This window comes from Sceloporus undulatus, chromosome 5 (genome assembly GCF_019175285.1).
Source record: "Sceloporus undulatus isolate JIND9_A2432 ecotype Alabama chromosome 5, SceUnd_v1.1, whole genome shotgun sequence".
Classification (NCBI taxonomy): domain Eukaryota; kingdom Metazoa; phylum Chordata; class Lepidosauria; order Squamata; family Phrynosomatidae; genus Sceloporus; species Sceloporus undulatus.
Window position 1 is genome coordinate 102,570,433 of NC_056526.1, and position 16,251 is coordinate 102,586,683.

At 40.1% G+C, this 16,251-nt stretch overlaps 1 protein-coding gene across 1 annotated transcript in view; it reads left to right on the forward strand.

Moving 5' to 3' along the window:
* The window catches only part of LOC121931669 (potassium voltage-gated channel subfamily KQT member 1-like), a 330,206-nt gene that overhangs the window by 183,325 nt on the left and 130,630 nt on the right, over positions 1–16,251 (forward strand). The window contains exons 13-16 of the mRNA XM_042469647.1: positions 3,882–3,957; positions 6,529–6,623; positions 8,969–9,009; positions 13,146–13,207. Coding sequence (XP_042325581.1) covers positions 3,882–3,957; positions 6,529–6,623; positions 8,969–9,009; positions 13,146–13,207 — 274 coding nt within the window. The remainder of the gene's footprint in view (positions 1–3,881; positions 3,958–6,528; positions 6,624–8,968; positions 9,010–13,145; positions 13,208–16,251) is intronic.

Genomic DNA, 16,251 nt, shown 5'->3' on the forward strand with positions numbered 1-16,251 from the left:
TGAGCTAATTAAAATTCCCCTAATTCAATCCTTCCTAACAATACACAAGCCAGACAGTCTGATAGGGGGGTATGGGGTGAAGGGGGGGGAGGGGGGCATGCATTGGGAGCCTCTATGATTGTACTTTGCCAGTGGCATACTGATGCACCAATGCACTGCACAGGTGATACATCACACATGTGACTGTGCAGCTGATCATATGGGTGGATGTTGAATGGAAAGGCATCTGGGCAGAAAGAGGGAGGTAAGTGAAGGTCACTGGCTGTGTGTTTGTGTGATGGTGTACATGCATGGTGGGTAGGCAGCAGAAATAATAATACTAACAATTACACTGCAGGCTTGATGTTGCACAGTGTGGACAGCTCATGGGTGTTTGGGCTGCCTTTGTGTGGGCATTGCGAACAGCAGGGTTTCAACCTGCTTTCAGATAATGCAGGATGGAGCTGCTTTTTCCTGTCAATCTGCTCTGGCCCAATGTCTCGTTGTTGTTGTTGTTGTTGTTGTTGTTGTTGTTGTGTGTCTTTAAGTTGTTTCTGACTTACGGCAACCCTAAGGCAAAACTATCACAGAGTTCTCTTAACAGAATTTGGTCAGAGGAGGTTTGCCATTACCTTGCCCTCTGAATGAGTTAATCACCTGAAGCACTAACCAACAACCTCTAAATGTTTTACTTATTGTGCAGCCTAGTAATAAACATTATTTAAAGGTTACTGCAATTTAGCCTAACTTTCCAGGAGACCAGTATATCAAATTGTGAAATCTTTTGACCTCAGGATAAACTTACAAGTTTATAATTTATTCAATGATCATATGACTGTGAGGACAAAGTACTGACAAGTCACTAGAAAGAAAATATGAATATAACATTCAATTTAAACAAAGTTTTGGTGTTCTGAATGCAACAAAAAGCGAGAACAGTGCTCACCTAAAGCATGGTAGGAACATTACCAGAATATTCTTCTCATTTAATGTACGGTAGTTTATCTATACAAGATCCTGTTTAATCTTGGAAGCTCAGCAGAGTCAGCCCTGATTAATAGAATCATAGAATCACAGAGTTGGAAGAGACCACAAGGGCCATACAGTCCAACCCCCTGCCATGCAGGAACGCTCAATCAAAGCATCCCTGAGAGCCATCTAGCATCTGTTTAAAGACCTCCAAAGAAGGAGACTCCACCACTCTCCGAGGGGGTGTGTTCCACTGTCCTTACTGTCAGGAAGCTCCTCCTAATGTTCAGATGGAATCTCTTTTCCTGTAGCTTGCCTCAAAAATCAGTTAAGATCCCCTATGAAAGACCAAAAAAAAGTCTCTGGAGTACAAACTGATTTGTTTTGGAGAGCTACAGAATTCTATAACAAAGATGAAGAGCCAAAACAGACTGACTCAAATATGTGCCACTGGCACCGGCAGTGGATGGCGTAATGCGATGCTGTGTAAACTGCCATCCAATGTCGATCTGGAATGAGGAGAACAGGGAATTCAGGGTAGTTTTAGGACCAAAATGCTACAGGAGCATCCCAAAGTACTCCTGCCAATGTAGATCTGCCCCAAGAAGAAACTAATATCCCTGCAACTTGTGGAATAAAGAGGTCTGGCAATCCAATAATAATTTACCCCATGGCAATGTTAGGAACTGATGAAAAAAATCAGTTAAGAGTCCCTATAGAAGACAAAAAAAAAAGTCTCTGAAAAACTTCAGGTTTTGTTCCTGTACAAACTGATTTGATTTGGAGATCCACAAAATTCTATAACAAAGGTGAAGAGCTGAAACAGACTGACTCAAAACGCCGGCTTCCCAACGGCTTGGGGACATGGCATATGCACAGTGCACACACCGAAGCTGCCTAAAAGCCGCTGGGTTGCCCACATGTTTACCAAGTGCATACCACAGGAATGCCATAAAGCCATGGCAGGGAGGTAAAAGCCAGATTGGAGCTACAATCCTAACCCAGCTCTCTCAGGGGCGGTTTCAAGCCACCCCTGTGGGGTGGTCTATTTCATCCCAAAGATTTTTGTTATCCCCAAAGTATATTTTCAAGCATTTTTGTTATTGTTAATTGCACTGAAGTTGACTGACCTATGGTGACCCTGTGAACGAAAGACCTCCAAGTCTTCTAGGACAGTATGATCCCCCTTATATTGTTCATGTTCCTTCCTCCAGTTTTCATGCTTCCTTCCTGTGAGTCTAAACCTGCTTCACATATGATGTGTTCAGCATACAAGTTAAATACAGGGTGATAAAATGCAACCTTGCCTGACTCCCTTACCAACTGGAAATATTCATTTTCTCCATATTATGTCCTGATGCTAGCCTCTTGTCATGAGTCCAGGTTATGTATCAGGACAATCAAATGTTGTGGCACGCCCATTTCTTTAACAGCGATCCATAGCTTTTCATGGTCTACACATTAAATGGCTTTGCTATAATTTATAAAACACAGGCTGATTTTCTTCTGAAATTCTTTGGTGTGCCCCATTATCCAATGTATGTTTGGAATATGATACCTTGTACCTCTTCCTTTCCTGAACTCAGCCTGAACACTTGACATCTCTTGCTCCATGCGTGGTAAAGATCTTTGTTATAGAATTTTGAGTGTCCCTTTGCTTGCGTGGAAAATTAATGCAATATTCCTTGGTTGCTGCAATCCTTTCTTGGGGAGTGGAATGTATATTCAGCATTTCCAATATGTAGGCCCTTCTTTTGTTTTTACGTAGGTTTATGTAATTGCTTTAGAAAGTTTGTGGGTGGGTTATTTGGGTCCATGGGCTCTCCCTGAGCCCATGGACTAAGGGGTGGGGATTCTGCTAAGTCACTGACATGCTTAGGGGTGGAGGTGGCAAGCAGTAGCTCTATATAACTGCTACTTCTGCCTTTGGGCTCAGTCTCTGAGGGCCAGTGATGTGTACCTTGTAGCACATAGTTATATTAGTAAGACAGTCTGAAAGGAATAAAGAAACAAACAAACTTCTGGGATGGAGGTAGAAGGATCTGCCATTGTCTATTGCAACATCTGCTTATCTTCTCACCAGACAACCTCATTGACTACACCTAGAGCAAGTGCAAATTAGTGGCCCTTTTGGAAGCACTGTAGCCACATGTTAGGATTCTTCAACACAGAATATAACATGAGAAATTTCTGCATATAACAGAAGGACAATTGGTTCTACAGAGCCAATGAAAACAAAGAGGACTGTAACACTGAGGAAGTACTATGTAGGACAGTCATTGCCAAGAACAGACCATGCACAATGAATTCAGAACCATTCCAACTAAGCAATACTTTCCTAAATCTTGCACAAGCAAGAGGCACTGCATGTCAAGGAAGGAGGCACCCCAACCCACCACCTACAGGAAGAAGACAAGAAAGGTACTGGTGGTAGGGCATTCATTGCTCAAGTATATGGAGGGATCTGTTTGCCAGCTGGACAAGACAAACCAGGAAATGTGCTGTCTTCCTGATGCGTGTATCTGAGACGTCGCTGACAACTAGCCGAAACTTATCAGAAGCAGAGTACTACCCTTTCTCTGGATTCATGTGGGCACCAATGACACTGCAAAAAAACATGTTTGAACAGATCACATTTCTAATAGAGATTCATCTAAAGGCCAAGGATCTGAGCTCCTCTGAGGGCAAATCATTCCTTATCTTTAACATCCTAAACCATTGTGTGTATCAGGAGAGAGTATATGCTGGTCCCAAGCATCTATTCTGAAAAGAGGCTAAGCCCTAGAGAATGCAATACTAAACTGCCACATGACACAAAATCTAAGGGGACATGCATGCTTAATATATTATTGTATATCTGTTTATTAAAAACTGTTTTGTTCTATATGTAAAAGCATTTTCAACTTGTTTGTTTGTTTGTTTGTTTCTTATAGGTTGACAGAAGCACATCGAAGAGCTGTCAGAGTTGTGAGGAGAATGCAGTATTTTGTAGCCCGAAAGAAATTTCAGGTAATGAATGGCAATAGCAACAGCAATGAGGATATAGGTACTGGGCAAACCTGCCTAGGCAGGGAAACTCTATGTACAAACTGTGTGTATATCAAATAGCTACCAATTGTCCAAATAAGTTCTTGGTTACCCAAAACTTTAAGTAACATGCAGCATGCAAAGAACAGGATCATTTGTACATCTTTTATAGATTCTGAATTTTCAGGTTCCTGTATTTAGTGATGAATACTATGAGCAGCAGTGCAGTTGCTTTACAACACATACACCCATCTGAAAATAAGCAGAAAGAGAAAACATGGGATGGCAGTGTTGAACTGTTGTGTCCCATCTATTTTTTAAAAAATCTTATATGATGTTAGCAACTAATTGTCCTTGTTCCAGCCTCTCAGAATCCCAAAGAAAATTAGTTGTTAAAGAAGATAAGATAAACACAGAGAGAAAAAGGAAACAGAGAAAGACAGACAGTGGCTCTATGAGTCCTACTGTTTTCTCTCTGTGTCTCCAGGGAACCATAAGAATTCTCAGTGGTGAGAGCCCATCTTACACATAAAACTGATTTTTTTTTTCTTATGATGAGTGTAAGATATAGCCAGGCTCTTAGTTTGAATTGAGTTAGTTGGGTTCCTAATTGTGATCACAATCCTGTTTTGTCATAGTTTTTTTTCTTCTTCTTCTGGTGCTTATGCATAAAAGAAGTTATTGAGAAAATGGATAAGAAAAAAATATGTCGCCTTTACATCTCAATATATATTGGCTGAGCCATTCTAGACATTTGACGGGGCTCAGTGATATTTTTATCTTGCATTATTTAACATAATGGCTGATTCTACCTGAACAAAGGGAGGTTTGAAAAAATAAACTTTACTGGAAAGGAATAAAATTAATTATGCATTTGTGTAGCCTTCTCTCCTCCTCCCCTCTTTCCCTTTCTGCCCCCCTTCCCCCACAACCCTTTATGGCACATCTAGGCTCTGAGCCATTATGATTCAATAGAAAAGCCCCACAAAAATAGCTTGGGGAAGGAGGGGCGTATTTACACAAACTATTTTCAAAGCACCCCTGCCAGTCAGTCCAAAGAGTGATGTTGGCACAGTTGCCCGGTTTGGAGAGACAATGGTCTGCTTTTTTTCTGGCCACAAATAATGATGTGTCAGTGTCTGCATGCAATCAAGTAGGAAGAGTTTTTAATAAGCAACAATTTCAGTGTAAACACTGAAATACAACAGACCTCTTCTACCCTATCCTCCTAATGCCAACCCCCTCCCCCCATTAAACTTGTGTTCCCTAAAGCCAGTGTCCAGGTAGGCCCAGATTTCTGATGACTGGTGACATTTCTTTCTTTCTTTCTTTCTTTCTTTCTTTCTTTCTTTCTTTTTCTCCTCCTCCTTCCCCCCTTCCCCTCCTTCGTGTGGGTGTTTCTTTTTTACAAGATCTGTTTTTCCTCTCTGCTTTTATCTGCAATTTCTAGGATCCCATGGCTGCACTCCAAGCATGACTCCATCACACACTGGAGGTGTTTAATGCATGCTAATGGCTCCAGCTGAGGCTGTAGCAGAGTAGAAGCAGACAACACAACTAATGTGCTGTTGTTCGTTATTTTTCAATTACAATTTTTTTTTCCAGTGTACCTTCTCCTCCTTTTTCTACTCCATTGAACCACAGCTAAAAGGGAGACTCGTCTTGCCCCAGATTCCCCACTGAGCTTATGCAGATTCCAAAACAGCAAAAGCCACAGCTAGTACAGTCTCCACCTCCACCCCACAACCAGGTTTTGTGTTTACTCCCTTCATAACAGCATTCTAATAGAAATTTGCCAGGTTACTTTTTTTGTTTTTTGTGGGGTTTTTTTTGTTTGTTTTTTAGCGCTTAATCTCAGGAAACCCTAGCTGGTTTTTGGGTTTTAAATAGCAAAGCAATGCAACAGCAAATAAGGCTAGAAGAATGCAGAAGATACCTGCTTCCTGACTTTGTTTCAAATCTGCATGTGGGGACTGGAGCTCAGCTGTGTTCCACATTCAGCATTGCAAAATCTGTAAAATTTCAAAATGATCAGCCCCTCTTTGTTTACAGAATAGCCAAATTATCTGAGAAAATTTCCACATCTGCCATTTTATATCTGTATACTTTGATAAACAGCCAGTCCACTCTCTCCTTGAGCTGCTTCTGGGTTCTAGAGGGAGTATTTGTCGGCAAGATGTAAACCACAAAGCCCTGAGTGCTCATAGGTATGAATAGTGACCAGGCTAGAGGTCATGTCTGACACACACACCTGCACATGTGCACACATGTGCATGTGCACACACACACACACACACACACACACATGCACCTGCACATCCACACCCACACATACTCATTCAGCTTTAGGAAAACCAGTCTCTTTTATTCCCACCTTACCTCCTATCTGTAAAATGGATACGATTATGAAAATACTGACTGACCTTCCAGGATGGCATAACAATAATATATAGGCATTTTTAAACATTATTAATATCTGTATGGTTCAAGTGTGTGAAATCTATTAGGGAATCTCTCATCTTTCAGGTTTTTTTGTGGGTTTTTTTTTTCCAGCAAGCTCGGAAGCCTTATGATGTTCGTGATGTGATTGAACAATATTCTCAAGGGCACCTCAATATGATGGTTCGAATAAAAGAACTCCAAAGAAGGTATGCTACTCTACAGCCAAGATCACTCATTGTTGGGGGGGGGGTTTGAGGACATTCTAGGTGAATTCAGACATATGTGGCTCTGAAAATATTGTGCCCAGAGTTATTAAAAATGCATGATTTCTATGAAGTTTCATTATAAACAGTTTTAGGTAATGTAAAGATAATTGTTCCTGTAGAGTAGTGAAAGAACACTTAGCATTTCTGTAGTATTTAAAGGGTTCAAAAATATAACTTGTATTATTATTTAATTTATATTATTATACAGTTTTCGTATGAAACTGCTCAGTATCATGCTGATACAGCATTTCAGACAGCTGAGAACCATAGCTTGTAACTGAAAACATGGTAGGTGACAGAAGCAAGGTTGAGATGAAGTCTTCAAAGCATTGTCTTGCATCAGTTCTTAATCAGTGCAAGGGATATTTTGTCTTTTAGTTAAAAATCACAAAGAGCCCTGTCACACATTAAAGACTGACACATCTGTTGTACCATACTCATTCATGGGGTTGTCCTCAGAAAACACTCACCTATTCTCAAATCATTGAATGCAATTAGGAACACAAGGAGGCCAAGAGTAAGTGTAGTACATAAGTGAATCAGGAATTCAGTAGCTCAGCATTTTCAGGCCTGGCACGAAGTCAGTTGCCTTAAGGAAGATAGTTTCTCAGCCTTAACACGTGCCCCTCTCTGCCAGATGATGATGTTTGTTTTCCTCACAAGATTGGCAAGGATTGCTAGAAAAAGCTTTGCTATGTGTAAGTTCATTAAGTATAACTTTAAATATATCCAGGAGGGTCATAGAAATACCTGGCTAACCAAGACAGACAAAATGAAATACAGTTGGCCCTTTGTATCCACAGGGGTTCCATTCTGGACACACACCTCTCCCATGGATAAGGAAAATTGCAGGATCTCGAGTCCCGTTGTCATTAATGGCAGGTGCAGCATGTGCGCAGCCACTAATGTGGCCTCATGCATGCATGTCCATTGAAAGCAATGGGGCTTGCTATCTGTACATGGCAAGGATATCGAGAGCTCACTGTACAGTCCTTAGAAAGATACTTATGTTGGAGGCAGGTTGGGTAAGAGGAGCATCTATGATGCAAAATGTCAGATTATAATCATGCCAATAACCTATAGTTTCTGTATAGCAGGGCAGGGGGAGATACAGTGGAATAAACACCATTTTTACAGTATACTACATTCCCCAGTGCTCTTCCCCGAGTCCCTAGCCACCTCCCCCCATTTTTATTTTTATTCAGAACCAACCAAAGCTACCAAAGAAAAAAACATGATGTGGTAATGTGGGATTAAGCATATCTCACAACACCCCCCCAAAAAAACAACTAAAGGGGGGGAAATCCTGACCCAGCCAAAAATATGGGAAATAAAAAAACGAAGTTATTATTGATCACTTCCAGGTTGAATTTGTGGCTGATTTTTAGCCAGAAATGCAGCTTACTGTGAAGGACCAAGGCAAGAATTGTAGATTGCTGATGCAGATAAAGTGATGATGGACTTCTGCAGTTGTCTCAGCCCAAATTAAAGAGAGATGATAGCAAACTCCATAGCCAGGTTTTTTTAATACCCCAGAAGCTCTCAGTAGCTAAGTCAAATTTAATTAGCCAGTCACAGCTTGACAAGCCACAGCATTGTCACATTCTGTTCCCTTTTGACTCAGTTGAAAACAATTAAACTAATTAGCAGAGCTTGAGAATCTAAGTCAATAGATAAAAGAGGTGGAAAGCAGTACCAACGGAAGATTCTTACTCATCAAGAATGGTGACATTGGTAGAGTTCCTGGAAACTGGAATGTAGCATCACTAAGAAGCAGACTTTGGGATTGTTGGGTTGGTTTTGTTTTGTTTTGTTTTGGCACAGCCTGTAGAGTTTGTCAGTTGATCTTCCATGTCTATATCTAACACACTTGGTGGAAAAGAGGACTGCATTTGAGACCCATAGCATCCATCCATCTACATGGTGTTTGAAAAGTGATGCTTATTCACATACAGTTTTATGTTCATAGGCTGCCCACTTGGTCAGGAACACACAACACAGAAGATTTCTCATCAAGTGACAATCTTGATATTGTGCTAAATTTGTCAGACAGTTGTATAGTGTAGCAGAGCTGGATAAAAAGCCTTATTTAGCTGGACTAACAAAAAGGGTAGAATTGTTTTGTATTCTGCAAGGGAAAAAATGGGTTCCCTTGTCCAGGAACTTAGCTTGCTCTCTATAGATAATATAAATATGAATTTCATTATTGGCACAAACTGAAGCATGTTGAATATCTATTGTATAATTATATGTATGTAAATATATCCTCTCTTTTTTCCCCCAAGGCTGGATCATTCCCTGGGAAAACCTGGCCTCTTTCTTCCAGGTACAGCTCTAAAAATTGCATCAGATGAAGAATTACATGGATGGGGGAAGGACTACTTTTATTAAAATCCTGGATTAAATCTTAAACTGGAAGACTGCTAGACTTCCCTTCCCAACTGCCCTCCCAGTCCCTCAAATACAGTACCAACTTCATCCCCCATTCCTCCCTTTACTTATTTGCCAACAGTGGTGGCAGCAAGAGTACGGTAGTTGCTGGCAATACATAGGGAAGGAAAAGAGGGTAATCATGGCAAGAGACAATAATGCATGGAAATGTAGAAGGTACTAGAAAGACTGCATGGCAAATGAATAGTCTTGATCAGGAAGGTCATGGGCCTGAATCTGCAAGACCTGAGCAGAGCAGTGGAGGACAGGGTGTCTTGGAGATGTCTCACAGAGGGTCACCATGAGTCGAGATCAACTTGAAGGCAGTTAAGATCTAACCTAAATTAGGAATTTTACTTCAGACCATCATTTGGCAAAGTTCACAACTAGTTTTATATTCAGCAAGGAAAGAGCTAATAAAATATGAATATGGACAACAATAAAATTGGTTTGTCCATCAAGTTGTTCAGATCTCTGAAGTCTAGTATGGATCCCTCTGAATTCAGCTGTGTTCGTGTTGCAGAACTGGTGTTTATCTTATTATTTTATTGTAAACATTCAGGTAGCACTTCTCAACACCTCAAGGCCTCTAAGTACAATGAATATAAACATTTAAACTATTAAATATATTAATAAAAGCTTTTCAAAACCTTAAACAACAGACTAAGAGAACCCTTTAAAATTAATTAAAAACCACAGTCAGTTAAAATAACGAGAGCAGCCATCCTTGATTTTAAGAACTGAAGGGCTTGTTATTCTTAGTGGCTCACCAAAAACTCAGAGGGAAAAGGGCCAAACTGTCATCCTTTACAAGCGAGTTGTACAGCTAGATCCTGCAAGAAAGAAAGCCCTGCCACCAACCTAGAGTTGCAAGAAGTAGGACATAAAACAGTCAAAGGAAGAGTTGAATTGCCATGTACTAATGCTCTATACTTTATTCTTTAAAAACCTTGGTGAATGTCCTATTTTGTAAAAAGCCCAACGCATTTGAGCCCAGGGTTATCATGAGTCAAAGTCAACTCAAGGAGCAGCAAGAAACTTTGCTTCTTAAAAGATATACATGACTTTTCAGATGGATTATAGCAGATGTACTTGAAGATATTTTTTTTATCTCAGTCCCTCTATCCTCCCCTTCTTTCTGGCCATCTTTTGAAATCCACAAATAAATTAAAAATTAGAGGCTTAATCCCTCGTTATTGTTTAACACTCCAGTTATATGGAGAGAGCTTTTTTTTTAGCAACTTCAGAAATGTTTCCAATTGAAATATCTACCTCTATTTATATGGAGTTTTTTTAATATCAAACATAATTAATATGACTCATTAGGGTATTTTACATAAATATAACTTGAATTATGGGTTATCCTCATCAAAATTTTTGAAATTTAATTTATTATTGATATTTAGGGTGGGTTTTTTAAAATAACACCTGAAGAAGACCACTGAGTGCACTATAAATGCCAAAACGTTATCGGACTTTCTACAAAATACAGTGGGCCTTTGGTATCTCCTGGGGATTGGTTCCAGGACCCCCATGGATGTCAAAGTCTGTAGATGCTCAATCCCCATTATATACAATGGCTTAATGAAATGGAGTCCTTTATATAAAATAGCAAAATAAAGGTTTGCTTTTTGTAATTTTGGAATATTTTCAAGCCATGGATAGTTGAACCCATGCATTAAAAAAATCAGTGGAAGGCCAACTGTTGAATATTCACCACATTTTTATAAAGAATAAAATAAAGACCATCAATAGGCATGTGGAGACTCATCTCCCCCTAATACATGCTTTTCAGTTCCTATTCGGGACATGAAACAGAGTGTCCCCTGTGTACTGAAGATCTGAGGCAGGATCATTATAGGAGGACAAACCCTTTGAATTTAGCTTGGAATCAAACTGGAATCCACTGCAGTTCTAAATTCAGTATTATCTGGTGTGTGAAGTACATACCTGGCAATGTTCTGGATACTGCATTTTGCACCAGCTATAGCTTCTGAACACTCTTCAAGGGCAGCCTACTTAGAGAGCATTACAACATGAACCACTGTCACCAGATCTGCCTCCCTAGGAAAAGCCACAACTGGCACACAACCCAAAACTGAGCAAAGCATTCCTGGCCACAGCAACTACCAGGCCTTCCATGGTCAATTCTGGGTGCAAGAGCACCCCCAAGCTATGAAGCTGAACATCAATAGGAGTATAGTGTCTAGATCAAAGGAAGTAATAGTGCCATTCTATTCTGCTTTGTTCAGGCCCCACCTGGAATACTGTGTCCAGTTCTTGGCACCACAATTCAAAAAGGACATTGAGAAACTGGAGAGTGTCTAAAGGAGGGCAACTAAAATGGTGAAGGGTCTTGAAACCATGCCCTTGAGGAACACCTTAGGGAGATGGGTATGTTTACCCTGGAGAAGAGAAGATTAAGAGGTGATATGATAGCCCTGTTTAAATACTTGAAGGGATGTCATATTGAAGAAGGAGCAAGCTTGTTTTCTGCTGCTCCAGAGACTAGGACCCGGAGCAATGGATGCAAGCTGCAGGAAAAGAGATTCTACCTTAGCATTAGGAGGAACTTCCTGATAGTAAGGGCTGTTTGAGAGTGAAACACACTTTCTCAGAGTGTGGTGGAGTCTCCTTCCGTGGAGGTTTTCCAACAGAGGCGGAATTGCCATCTGTCAGGTATGCTTTGATTGACAATTCCTGCATGGCAATGGTTGGACTGGATAGCCCTTGTGGTCTCTTACAACTCTGTGATTCTGAGCACCTGCAATTCCTTCTAAAAGATGCTATACTCCCAAACTCAGGATAGAATTCCTACTGACCAACATAAATTCTGTCTTGTTTGGAGTGAGCTCTGAGAATTTACTCACATCCAGTCCTTAACTGCATCTACTTTGCATCCATTCAGAATTTTGGTGGTCTCCTTGGCATCACTTGTAAAAGAGAGTTGGATATCATCAGCCTGTTGATGGCACCTGAAACTAAACTCCAGTTGACTTCCCCCAACTTCATGTAGGTGTTAAAAACATAGAGGACAGTGCTAAGCCTTGTGAGATGCAAGAAGCTAACAGCCAAGAGGATGAACGGCAATCCCCACTCCTACCTTCTTAGAAAGTTCAGAGCTAAAATGACTGGAACAACTGCAGAACAGTGATCCCAAGACCCATATCAGCCAAGCTGCCCAAAAGAATACCATGATGGTACTGAATGTTCATGAGAGATCCAACAAAAGCAACAAAGATGCACCACCCAATCCAGTTTCCAGCATAGGTCTTCCACCAAGGCAACCAAGGCTGTTTTTGTCGTATAAATGGTTCTGGATAACCCTTTTTCTATAGGGGTGGGTGTTAATCTTTAATGGGTATAATGGCAGATAGGTACACCATGGTTATCTCCATGCTGAAAATAGCTATACATAATTAATTTGGTCAGTACAAATAGAGGATAATCTAGTTAATTTCATTTCTGAAGAATGCACCAAAATATACAAAAAGATGGATGCTGGTAGAAGGAGAACTGACATATTTCCTCATATCTAGTTGAAATACTTTCAGTTGGAGATATCAAGAATGAAATCTTGGTTCTTATTCCTTAATTGTGTGTGCGCCTTCAAGTCACCTTTCAGTTTATGGTGACCTCATCAATTTTGTGGAGTTTTCATAGGCAAAGTACACTCAGAAGTGGTTTGCCATTGGCTTCTTCTGCAATATAGCCTACAGCATGTGGTATTCTTTGGCAGCCCCCATCAAAGTACTAATCAGGCCTGACCTTCCTTAGCTTCCATTCTTCCTATCTTCTATCAGATAGGATCCAGTACCTTCAGAGTATTTAGGCTCTAATCCTGCATTATAACCTGGTAAATACATTTATATTTGTATTTTGTTTAACAAATGATATCTATTTATGAGATGGGGTATATTTGTAGTTGTCATCATGTTGTCAGGGAACTTTCTACTTACTTTTGTCTGGACCTAACTAAAGTAGCAGCAAATTTTTAGAATCATATAACGGTGCCTTCTTTTTTTAATTTAGAGAAGGGGGTAGACAAAGGATACTATACTGTAGGAGCCAGACTGATCCGGCTGGAGGATAAGGTAAGGTTCTCTTTTTTTCTTTGAAGTCTCCCTCTCCCCTGTCATCCTCCCCACCCTGCAATGATAGCTGATTTATGTTCTAAAGATTTTGTCTTGCCATCATTTCCTTTAAAACTTTGAAAGACTTAAAATATGTGAAAAGTATCTTAATATTTAGGAGTTGTTTGCTGAAGTGTGCAGGGCTCAATGTGAAATATTTGCCTTTTGTACTAAAGTCTGTGGGTAGTATAGTGGAAGGATTTTGTCTGAAACTTGAAGCACTGATGGGTCATGATATATTTTGCTTCCAGACAGATTAAAATGAATATGCAGTAGTTGACTATTTTGCTTTGCTTGAGATGCTGTTTTGAGAACCCTTTTTAAGGTATGTTGCAGAATGTTAGGATGTACAGGGAGGAGGTTAGGTCATGACAGTGGTGTTAAGATGTAGTTGAATAACAAGTTGAAAGAGTACCACCCTACACTGATGAAAGGAGATAAAGTTTATTATTTGTTCATCTAAGAAAACTAAATAAAGTAGTATGAGGTGATATATGCCTTTTGTTTATATGTTTTACAAGTGCCTGTAGAACTTCACAAGAACAGGTTTTGCAGGGCTTTAGTGCCAATAGTGGGATAAAAGATTATTGTATATAATGATTGTCTACCACACTGAAAGTATCAGTCTCTAGTCTAAGTTTGTGAGTTCAGACTTTACAGCTGCATTTTTGATCTTCTTCTTCTTGTTGGAAATATTTAATGCCACCTGGAAACAAAATTTAGTTGGCAAGGCTATCCCTAAATACTTAAGTAGACAGTCAAAATAGCGCACACACTAGATAACACCATTTTATATCCTCTTTTGGTACATTTGTGTGCCTCCTTTAAGATGCTTTTACTGGTAGTGGGGTTAATGTGGTTAGTGGGATTAGACAACATAAGTAAGCAAGGTGTATCCTAATTAATTAAAAGGGGGGGGGATAATTATGGTCCAGTTACTCTGACATCAATATCTGGAAAGATTCTAGAGCAGATCATTAAACAGAGAGTCTGTGAACATTTGTGTGGTTTTTTTTTAATTTTTATTGTTTTTAAAAAAGAAAAGTGACAGAAAACACAGAAGCAAATAATATACACAAAACACAATACCTTCCACAATACATACACTACTAATTATCTAATTATCTATACAGAATCTGTGAACATTTGGAAGGGAATGCCATAATCACAAAAAGTCAACATGGGTTTCTGAAAAACAAGTCATGCCAGACTAATCTGATCTCTTTTTTTGATAAAATTACCAGCTTGGTAGATGAAGGGAATGCTGTGGATATAGTGTATCTTGATTTCAGTAAGGCCTTTGACAAGGTCCCCATGACATTCTTGCAAACAAGCTAGTTAAATGTGAGTTAGACAATGTAACTATCAAATAGATTTGCAATTGGTTGACCAGCCGAACCCAAAGGGTGCTCAGCAATGCCTCCTCTTCATCATGGAGAGAAGAAACTAGCAGGTGCCATAGGGTTGTGTCTTGGGCCCAGTGTTATCCAACATCTTTTAGGTGTGGGACAGACCATCCAAAAAGGACAGTCTCCCGGTGCCCAGCTTTGGTCCACAGGGAAGCCATAGCCTCCAGACTGTGGGACTTCCCCACGGACCAAAAAGAACTCACAAAAAGCGGGTTCTTCTTACAGTGCCATTATGATGCCACAGTGCGCCAATGACGCATGTCGCAACATCACTATGGTGCACCGACATGCCGACGCTAGGCTTCCATCACGTAATGATGGTGGCGCCCATCTGTATAGGGTGCTGCCATTTTTACTTCCTCGTCATATGCGAGGGGCAAGGGGCATCTAGAAGCACCGTCCCTTGCATGTGACGAGGGCGCCCTATCACGCCTGTCTGGACTGGGCCTTAGATGAAAGAATTGGGAGCATGCTTAGAAAATTTGCAGATGACACCAAATTAGGAGGAATAGCTAATAACCCCAACATTCAAAATGACCTTAATAGATTAGAAAGCTGGGCCAAAGCTAACAAAATGAATTTCAACACAGAGAAATGTAAGGTACTGCACTTAGGGGGGAGAAATGAAATGCATAGATATCGGATGGGGGACACCTGGCTGAATGAGACTATGTGTGAAAAGGATCTAGGAGTCCTAGTAGACCACAAATTGAATATGAGTCAACAGTGTGATCCGGGAGATAAAAAAGCCAGTGCAATTCTAGGATGAATCAATAGAGGTTTAGTGTCTAGATCAAGAGATCTATTCTGCCTTGGTAAGACCTTATCTGGAATAATGTGCTCCTATCTGGGCACCACAATTCAAAAAGGATGTTGAGAAGCTGGAGCGTGTCCAGAAGAGGGCCACGAAAATGGTGAAGGGTCTTATGAAGAGAGAGTTAGGGAGCTGGGTATGTTTAGCCTGGAGAAGAGAAGGTTAAGTGCTGATATGATACCCTTGTTTGAAGAGGGTGCTTCAGAGGGCAGGTGGGCAGTATTGTGGCTGATATTGGAGATATGTGTGGTTCTGTTCAAAGACTACATGGAGATCTTCCAAATGAGACTGGGGCCACTTTTCCAACATCAGATGCATGCCTGTTGACTTGAACCTTTACTAGCTTCACCAAAAGCAGTCAGCTTTAAATTATGTTTTGTAGCCATTGACAGATTCCCTTAAACATGTTGGACAATTGTTTCCAAGTTCCAACATGATCTACCTGTTGACATTAGCTTCAACTGAAATTTGTAATCTGAGGCCCCTTGATCATTTTGGTGAGATTAGCAATTGTCCAATTTTGGTCTTTCATTTAATAGTTAAAAAGCAAAGCAAAGAGAAAATTAATCCGATCCCAAAATGAATAAAAACTGAGATAGACAAGAATAGAGAAATAGGAAACGTGTGCAAAAGACAGCTATACTGAATTTTGAAATATATATCTATTAGACATTTTCATAATTGTATGGCAATCCCTTGTGGTAATTACAGTTACAGTAGACATTCATATTAAAATAAGTCTTTCCACATTTATCGACAAACAAGCAATAGTATGCCAGGCC